The sequence below is a fragment of the Tribolium madens genome, unplaced genomic scaffold (genome assembly GCF_015345945.1).
Source record: "Tribolium madens isolate multiple individuals breed KSU strain unplaced genomic scaffold, Tmad_KSU_1.1 Scaffold_3;HRSCAF=73;Tcas5.2_LG2, whole genome shotgun sequence".
In the NCBI taxonomy this organism is placed as follows: Eukaryota; Metazoa; Arthropoda; class Insecta; order Coleoptera; family Tenebrionidae; genus Tribolium; species Tribolium madens.
The window spans coordinates 11,450,460-11,460,947 of record NW_025401006.1 but is presented as its reverse complement, the minus strand read 5'-3'; the positions used below and the strand labels follow the sequence as shown (position 1 = coordinate 11,460,947).

The 10,488-nt window shown below is 31.2% G+C and overlaps 1 protein-coding gene across 1 annotated transcript in view; it reads right to left on the bottom strand.

Moving 5' to 3' along the window:
- Positions 1-1,351: 1,351 nt before the first annotated feature.
- The window catches only part of LOC123007096, a 37,584-nt gene continuing 28,447 nt past the window's right edge, over positions 1,352-10,488 (bottom strand). Inside the window, exons 3-6 of the mRNA XM_044402140.1 lie at positions 8,034-8,293; positions 7,319-7,517; positions 7,126-7,232; positions 1,352-3,140 (exon numbers count right to left, since the gene is read on the bottom strand). Of these exons, the coding sequence (XP_044258075.1) occupies positions 3,018-3,140; positions 7,126-7,232; positions 7,319-7,517; positions 8,034-8,293 (689 nt within the window). The 3' untranslated portion in view covers positions 1,352-3,017. The remainder of the gene's footprint in view (positions 3,141-7,125; positions 7,233-7,318; positions 7,518-8,033; positions 8,294-10,488) is intronic.

Below are 10,488 nucleotides of genomic sequence, written 5' to 3'. Positions count from 1 at the left end.
ATACAAGTGTAATTCCAGCAGAAAATTAATGTATTTTGAATTCTTTTTAAGTATTGGCTCAAATGTTAGTAAAATTAACTTTTTTAATTTGATTTTTTAATTATTGATATAGTAAATTTAGTCAAAAATGATGACACCATTTTTTTWAATTTTTTTGAACCTTTTGCACGTTTTTTAGTAGTGCAAAAGCTCATTTGCTAAATTTTCTTAAAAACAAGTTGAAAAATGGAGAGATAGTTCTATTTTTCTAAATGGTATGATTTAATAATTTGGTGAAAATCTTTGTAAAAATTCTAATTTCTGATGATTTTTTAGAGACCTAAGTGTAATTCCAGCAGAAAATTGATGTATTTTGAATTTTTTTTCAGGTAGGTATTTGTTCAAATGTTAGTAAAATTAACTTTTTTAATTTGATTTGATTTTATTGATATAGTAAATTCAATCAAAAATGATGGCACTACTTTTTTGTATTTTTTTGAGCATTTTGCATTTTTTTAGCCATGCAGAAAACTCAAATACCAAATTTTCTGAAAAACAAGTTTAAAAATCGAGAGATAGTTCTAGTTTTTTAAATCGTAGGTATGGTTGAATGATTTGGTGAAAATCTTTGTAAAAATTCTAATTTCTGATGATTTTTTAGAAACGTGACTGTAACTTAATGTAAATTAATGTAGGTATTTAGAATAATTTTTTTTTCAAAGTTTTTGCTGAAGTGTTAGTAAAATTAACTTTTTTAATTTGATTTTTTAATTATTGATATAGTAAATTCTGTCAAAAATTATGACACTATTTTTTGTATTTATTTTGAGCATTTTAGACGTTTTTTTATCCATGCAGAAACTCAATTGCTAAATTTTCTTAAAAACAAGTTAAAAGATCAAAAGTTATTATTATTATTATATCAGATGACTGTAAATGATTTGGTGTCAAATTCAAAATTTAATTTGGCAATCTTAACTTTCAAATTCAAACGTCAAACTTTTATAGGCAATTGTCATTCATTTGCGACGGACGACTTCTAATTCAGCCGTCACCTGAAACATTCTTTTATAAGGATTACCACTAATACAGTGTTGCCAATAGATTTTTTAGTCCCCGGTATTTCACAAAACTGAATTAAAAACTAGCCAAAAAATTAGAGAATTAGACTAAATGAAATAGAATTAGGTACCTATTTTTGCATTTTCAAGCGTTTAAAAACGTGAATCTTTGACAGTAAAAAATTCAAATCGTATAATAAGATCTGGTGAATTTAATTGTTTTGAGCTGGCAATACTAAGACGTTGGCATATATATTTAGCACTCAAACAATGTGTTTCGTACGAATTTGAGCCACAATAAAAGACAAACGTCTGGCACAAAATTTATTAACAAAGCAACATTATTGTACACATATACAGTAGGTATAATATAGTTTTGCATAATTGTATGCGACAATATACAAAATAAAATTTTTGAATAAATATTATTGTTCCCTTATAACAATATTTCATATGATATTCAACAGGGCAATATTATTTGATTTGATATTTCACGATAAATTCGTAAAAGTTAATGATTATGTAAAAAAATCTTATCAGCTCACTAAGCATTTAAAAATGAAATGAACAAGAAAGCGTCAACAAACCCTGTAATATTTTAACATGGAATATTTATCTTCTTATATATATTTTTTACACATACATCATCACATATAAACAACCATCTTCTTTGCGTTAATAATACATTGACAAGTCCATAGGCGAAATAAACAAATTTGTACCTACTTTACTGAAGAAATAATAAATTTTGTTGTCTCTTAAGCGAGTTAGCAAAACCACCATCAAGTAACAAAGTGAGATCCTAACGTGTTACTATTACTATACATTTATTGTTTCCTTTACATAGGCAAAATTATAGAAAACTAGAAAAAAGTTTTGCAAAAAGGCTACTCTACGTACGTTTCTTAGACCTAACGTTGTCATTTCTGACACAGATAATGTTAAAAAAGAACGTAAAAAATCTAAATCTAAAACACAATCAATAACAAATTTGGTGTTTTAGACGATTCTTATAAACGGATGTCTCTACCGGGCACCCAAATGTTCTATAATCTATTGCCTATTGTTACAATAACGATTGGTTTTGGGGTCTAAAAAGTTACAAGAAGACATCACATCAAACCAGAATATTATACACATTAAATGCAACCTGGCACGTTAATTTTTATAGGTACAATATTAATCTTATAGCGGATTAGGTGTAGAACAGTAGATTTTTATTAGCAGTTTCATTAATCAGTCCCGTTTCGCCTATTATTAGGATCAAAGCAATTTTTGGGCGTATTTTAATTTCCGTCACGATATTGCAAACGAGAAATCCAAGCAAAATGTGTTTCGTAAACGGGAATTTATTTTGGCACATCGCAAGCTGCGAATTGATGATGTGTCTAAAAATAAAAACAAAGTGCGATATTGCAAATATTGATTTTCGGAATGAGATCAAAGGTAAGGAGTGTTTGACGAAGGTCTTTAATTAAATACTTCAGTCTTGGGTCATTCATTACAAAAACGGTCGCTTCTAGTTAATGAGAAAACAGTTCATAATGATCGAAATAATTTAATTGCTTCAATAAGCACGACTCTTTTGTATTAAAGGAATGCAATACTGTTCGACACGGATTCCCTTCTAGTGGCAGTGAATTTGAAGCCCCATTTTCAACGAAACAATCAACACCTAGCGTCGATCATTTTAAATAACAAAGCTCTAGATTTGGGGCCTAGACTCCTAGAGTTTATCGMTTTTTTCTCGAATATCATCACATCTCACTTAACACGTAATCCACAAATAAGCGACATAATTTAGCCGACAAAGTGAGCACATCTCGAAGATGGGAGTCGATTGCAATCARGAAATAACATTTCCCACCATGCCGAATTTCAGACGACTGACAATTTCCCKATTTTCAGTTTGATGGAGTGCGAATGTTACGATCTGAGGCTCCGACGACGATTTCCCATCTATGAAAACGACTTGGGCTATGCGTCCACCTCGTGGCACACCTCCATGTAATCGGGGTGGAGCATGATGTCTTTGATCATGTCTTTCAGCATCGTGTAGCGAAGCACCATCGGGTAGATCTTCGCGTTTGTGTACTCAATCTGCAAACCAAACACTTGAACAATGCATACAAAACAACAACTTGAGTAAACCAAAACATACAATAAAAAATATTTTCGAGATAAATTACCAAAAAAAAAACATGAATATAGTTTATTAGGAGTATAAGTTATAGTTTATGTTGCAAAGCTGAACGTTTATTTTAAATAATTCAACTAAGCCACATAAACTCGCTTTCATTTCTAATACCATACTATTTTATCCGCAAACGTATTCACATCGACAATAAAGTGTAAGACTACAATTAGCAAGTAAATGAACAAAATAATCAAGACACTTGTAATCATAACAATGTTTACAAAAAAACATCGCTCGTCAGTTCAAAAATTTTGAAAGTGTTTATTAATTGAACTAATACATGACTAGTGCAGTTAGTAGTGCAAAATGTCGAATGTTGATGATCTCCAGAAATTGCTGAAGTAGCGAAAGAAACGAGAAAGAAAAGAGACAACATTGTAAATGTCACTGTAAAAACAAAAATAGAATTTTTACTCCATAGCTGAAAAGTAAAACTTTTACTTGCAACATTTAGTCATAAAAGTGGTCACGTTTGTGACGTTTGCGGAGATAAATACACATTTCTTCGCATTTTTATTTAGTGATATTTGCATAGAGTTCAGAAAGTGAGAATCTAAGGTTTTYTTTTTTAAATATTTTGAAAATACATACATACATATGCCATTTGTAAAAAATCTGCAGAAGTGGATTTCACTCAACAAGGTAAAATAATTGCTAATATGGTTAAAAAGTACATTATTTTCTTGTATTTCTGAGCCTTTTAGTATGTTTTTAGCCAAAAACAGAACTATTTTGCAAAATTTCGTCAAAAACAAACTGAAAATTGACAAATTAGGCCAAAACTAGTCATATTTCAGCACGTTTCTAAAATACATTCAAATTTTTGCTAAAACTGACTGAAAAATTACCAAATTAGATTGAAATTGATATCATTTTAGCGTGTCTCGTTCGATTTAGTTCGTTTTTGAACCAGAGACTCATTTATTTTGCAAGATATTGTCAAAACATTCTTAAACACAACAAAAATAAATCTAAATTGATGTTATTTTGTTTGTTTCATTCGATTTAGCTCTTTTTGAGTGAAATTTTGTCAAAAAAATAAGACGAAAAATACAAAAAATAGTCGAAAATAGTGTTAATTGCAAGATTTTGCTAAAACAAACCAAAAAAACACATAAATAAGTCATTATTTTTGCTTTAATTAAGTATTTTTAGCACGATTTTCAAGTAAAAACGTAAATATCCGGTGACTGTAAATGATTTAGTGTCAAATTTAAAATTATTCTTAGATAACAAATTTAGAAAGATTACTACTAATTTAGCGTTGCCAATAAATTTTTTGTCACCCGGTATTTTGCAAAATTGAATTAATAACTAGCCAAAAAAATTATAGCATTAGACTAAATTAGACTAACGTTGTCATTTCTGACACAGATAATCTTAAAAAAGAACGTAAAAATCTAAATCTAAAACACAATCAATAACAAATTTGGCGTTTTAGACGATTCTTATAAACGGATGTCTCTACCGGGCACAATTTTCGGTACCAATTTTCATGCACAACCGTATTTTAGAAAATTTTAATATTAGATTTCAGATTTATCAGAAAAGGAAAATAAAAAAGTTTTGTGAATGTAGTTTCAAAAACTAATTTTTGTTATTACATTTAATCAATAAATAATTAATTACAACAAATGTGTAATTAATTAAAAACAGTAATAAAACTCTAAAATTGCTTTTTCAGAACGAACAATGAGAAGAATTATTTTGTTGTAAACTATTCATTTATTGCAAAATGAATAAATGCTGACTCCCCTGCGTTCAAACCCCAAATAAAACAATTGTTTCCCCATGCATTTAAAATTTATTCAAATAGTGTAATAGCTAAAATACCAATTCTAATTTTACGACATAGGTATTTGTGGCATTTTTTAATTCACAAAAACCACTGTTTCCATATTTCGATCAATTCACTTTAAGAACTGTTTTATACGCGAAATTCAATTTCAATCAACATAAATACCCTTGAACCCGCTTGATTGATTGATTCCCACGTGGCTCTTCATTTTGGTTCCTTGAATAGTCCCAGGTTGATGTTGAGTCGAATGATCCAATTTCAATGTAATTGTAAAGTGTAGGGTTATAAATTTTATTGTAAATGCAATTGTTCCAATATTTGAATAGATTGTTGCCACGATGACAAAAGCTCGTTCTACTTCTCTTGTAAAAAATATTACATTCTTCCAGAAAAGTAAAAATACGATTTATTATCTCTACCTTGTCTGAAATCATCGTTTTCARATCTGAAAGTTACGCACGTCCGKTTCTTCGCAAATAATATCCCCTTACRCTTCGCTCTACGTGTTTGATTTTTTTTATATAGTGGAGAGTATCGCGATCTTGAAACTTSAGAAGAGATTCCAAAATCAACTGATTTTTTAACGAAAAAATAGACAATAGATTGGTATCAACAATCGAATGCAAAACTGAAAASGTAGACATATTCGGAATTTCAGGAAATAACAGCAGCCATTCTACTGAAAGCTTCTTGCGAGCAGCGTTGTAAAAACTGTAATTTTACGCGAAATAAACTACTCTTCAATGATTGAAAATTTTGAAACAACAATTTAATTTAAATGATGAAATTTATCCCTAGTGTCGAAATGAGTTAATTAGTTGATAATAATAGATAGTAATAAAAATGTAAAAGTGTATTCTCTATATTTTTAGCCCAAAACTCCAATTTCCCTCCAASAAGAGGAATATAAAACGGAGGAATTATTTGCATATGTATGCCGGTGTTCAAATGCGGACAACTTTCCCAAGATGATAAGATATTATCCATCTAGAAACCAAACCGGGATCTTCAATATCTCGTGATTATGCTGTGTTGGAATTTGAATTCTGGATTTCAGGTCAACGTAAAAGCAGGATCATTGATTCAATCGCAGGCTTTGTTTGATTTTAGCAAAAAAATCTCCTGCTCAACATATTCAAGAAATTGAATCACCCGCTGTGTAYAAATTCGGATAAACAGTGATAACAATTAACGCAACTATTACCATCATTGACGCGCGAAATGACTTAATTATTTAATAACAAACTAGAAAAKCCAACAAAAGTGGACGGACTGGAAATTCCGAATGTGATATTAAAAGAGGCTGGGAAGCTATCACATGAGCTYATTGTAAATAAATTAAGTGCTGCTTCAAATGCAGTTATTTTTATTGCATATAAATGATATTGAAATATCTAAACAAATCAATTATTCAAATTCAATTAGCTTTCAGTTAGATATATTATAACGCCTCAAATTTAAAACTCAATAGCAAAATGTGCTTTTTTAATTTCTGAAAAAGAGTAGTAACAATAAGTGGACGATTTACAATGTTTCAGTACTCTCTTTTTTTAAAAAAAAAACAAACATTATTGTAAAAAGCTCAGTTTGAGAAGAATGACATTTACACAGGATATTGTTTAAGAAGAATCATGTTTCTGTCACTTTTATGTAAAAATTGATGTATGGCGTAATCCGAGATCGATCATCGTAAAATCACAAAGCGTCTATAAATTCATAATTTAAAGCTTTCGACAGAAATTACAAATACATAAAAATGTGCCAATAATGCATAAAATTGTCCTTTTATGAAACAAATCTAGCGCGTCTTGCCTAAGGGTACAAATGAAAATTTATGAATATGAGAACGGGGATTAAGCGCTGGTGTCAGATAATTTAACTTTTATATATTTTGGTAGAAAAGGGCAAAAAACGTAAACATGTTTTGTAGAATGGCGTTATCGCTGAAAATAAAATCCAAACAGCGTTTAAAAATAGTGAGGAGACTTGCCCGAGTTTGGGAAATGTTTTAAATGAAGATATTGAAAGACGTCATTTCAGGATAAACGAAAACGGAACGAGGTGAGGGAAAAATTTGTATCAGGACTTACTTTTAACTGTCGAATGAGGTTTCTTAAACCMGAGTATTTCTTCAGTAGCCTATAGAGATCGTTAGTCATTTGTGTGTTTTCAGCTTCTATTTGTGAAGTCGTCATATCTGTAACAAAAGTCAGGAACAATAAACTTTAATAATTACCCTCGTTACTGAAATTGAAATATGAAAATCTCACTCAATCGACTTACTTTCAAGACGTTCTATTCTCTCCCTTTTATCTTGTGCTTCTTCGGCGAGCTTTGCTGAAGTTTTTACACCTTCGCCGGATTTCTGTGTTTTTTCCATAATGGCACAAGCTCTGAGAACAAAGGCGGGTACTGTTTCCTGTTTTTCTTGTTTCGGAATATCGACTAATGTCCAATATTGGGTTTCTAACCGTATCACTTCCTGAAAGAAAATCAATGTTTCAGAGTTTTCACCCCAGTTATTAATTAATTKATCATTAAATTACGTAAAATAGTATCTCTCGCAATTTTTTAAGCAAATAATTCAATTTTATTATTGAATTTTAAATTAATTAGCCGCTAAGAGTTTGTAACTGCATTACCCGCCACTGAACGAGATTAACCATCCTGCAATGCTTTGACCAACAAAAGAACATTATAACCGTGTTAGCAAAATACTTTCAAGTGAATTTTTTTCGTCTAAATTTCATTCAGCGAGGAACAATAGARCCAATTTCAACATTGAGTAAAGTCAGATGTTAACCTATTTAACTTGACACCTAAACATGTAATTATCTCAAGAGTTGGTGACTTGCGTTTTCTTATTACTCATAAAGTTTGATTAGTTTAGTAACTTCCCGAGTTAGTAACCTTACAATGTGCATTGTGRGCGAAACCGAACCAATCGTCAACTTAGTTAATATTGTCTTCATTTCGAAGTTGCACTCCAGATTTTTACCTTAATCATCGCTTTCAACAAGTTGTATCTTTGAAAGATATTGTGGACACTCTTGCTGTCGTTATATTTTCCCATGAGAGTAACAAGTGCTTTTTTCGCCGTGTCGTAAGACTCATCCAGTCGGATTCTTACAGCTCGGAGTCTTTCATTCGTTTCTATGACCTCCTCTTTCGTTTGACCACTCGCAGTTCCCTCGTCCTTGACGTCCTGGACGATCCTTCGAACACTTTGCGTGAATTTACCCACCAAGTTTGTCGAGCCTGGAACAAGGATCGTTACGACAAGTGTCATAAATCTGCCTAATATTACACTGTAAACGGTGATTAATGATCCATTTGGAACTACGTCAATATCGCTAATTGCATTAATTTATCGCTGGAATGACAAAAATAAAAAAWTTWAWMGYKRMSRTTMYAAAAKRTRRMMMSRRKYTGACCCTGATTGTCAAACCAATTAAATAAATAATGGTAACCGTTATAACCCGGTTATAACATGGATCAAGTTTAATCACGTGATGGTTAATTTCTCTGATGTCATATAATTATTGACTTTACAGCAATTTAATGTCCAAACTTGATTTATGTTACTAAAACGGTTTTGGAGTGTTACTAATCCGTTCACGAATATGGCATTTTGTAATTGGCAKTGTGTAAATTACATGGTTAATTAAATGGAAACACTTGAAAGTAGTAAAACATCCTGTTTTAGGACTGTTGCCTTAGTTGTTTTTAATGAAATTATATTTCGAGTAGCGAGGATGCGAATTAGCGACAAAAAGTCATTGTTGAAGGATATTTCAACAATATGAGGATGTAATTTTCTGGTTTCATCAGTCAAGTTCACCGTCCATGAATTCCATTAAAAGTAAATAAAGCAAAATGGCAAMGYCCAATTTTAATTATTGGAACACACGTCTGGTGAGTCAACTAATTTGAATTGACGTTTGTTCTCAAAATTATTAGAAAATGTGCAACTCATATTTCACGTTTCAACTATTTGCTTCCTAAATAAACAATAGTTTATGAATCATATCAATGACGAGCATTTTCAACTATGATGGTTCTAAAGCAACAAATTAATAAATTTCCAGTTACAGTTTATTGACTCTTTGTTGGAATATTCTAATAATCGGGAATTTCTAAAGAATGTTCTACGTTTCAGCCTTGAATATTTGGATSAGCTAAAGTTGGGTTGGCATGTAATCAGTGGTATGCCAACCCCAACACACCTATCCTCCTGTGATTAGTGTAGTTAAATAAATACCTTTGAGATTCTTGCTCAAAAACTAAAGCGCGTTGAAAAGGAGATTTCCTGTGAGAAATTGTGAAACAAAATAGTCATGTTTTTGCCTTAGATTCGAAGCAAATTGCATGCGATAGCTAGAAAGTTGGGCAAATTGCAAACAATTTGATTTAGTGATCGTTTTGAATCCACATGCAAGGTCTCCAAGTGAACTTTAAATTGCATTTTTACCGAATTGAACAAAAAATTTGTTTTGAATATATGACAGCGAAACTGGAATAATTATGAAAAAGTAAAATAATCAAGCGGAAGTTGAGATGATTCGTTTTTATCATTTTGCTCCCTCGTATAATTCTTTTCACGCCGTTCAACCCTTCTGAAGTGAAGAATACGAGCCGTCATATCTTCATCTCATGAGCACAATAGAATAATTTACATAGGAATTAGAATACGTTTAAGATTTGCATAATTCAGGATTTCAGCACTAATAAACATCCTTTGCATTTTTCCTAGGATAACAAGGATGTTCCTGAGCGAAACTTTTCATAGTTTTCCTACCTGTTTTCTTTATAGATTCTTTCAGGAAACTCACTCTTTTGAGGTCAAAACCTTATCACTCAKCCTCACACCGCATTCTATTATCATGCCAGACACATTCCTCCCATATCCCGTTTTGTTCAATAAGCCATTTTGTTAAAACATGACGGTCTAATAGTTTGTTTATCACAAGTCAACACTTGTTGCACCAGATTTATTTCAGCTTTTTGCCGAGTTTCCTCATGATAATATTGTAAGGGACAACTCCAAATGTAGCAACTTACTATTGTTCATCGCTTGTTATTTATGGCTCAGTGCTTTCATGCTAACTTCAGGAGATACGAAATTGTGCGACTGACAATAACCAAAGTTAAAATACAAAAATTATAGGGAAGTTGTTAAGGAAGTTGAAGAGTTCGCTGAATATTTTGGTTGACTTTTAACGAAAATTGGTTTAGACATTATTTTGCTTCCCAATTGGGTCATGTTCAGTTTTGCACAACTTGACGATAGATTCATGGAATTAACAACGACATGTCACGTTTCGCCTCACATTCTATAGCTTATATGCTAATTTAATAGCTCAATTTTTTGCTGCTATTTAAACAGATTACTTTGTATTGAACATTTTATTGTTTTTAATTCTTGCATGAACATGTAGAGTAATAAATTGGTT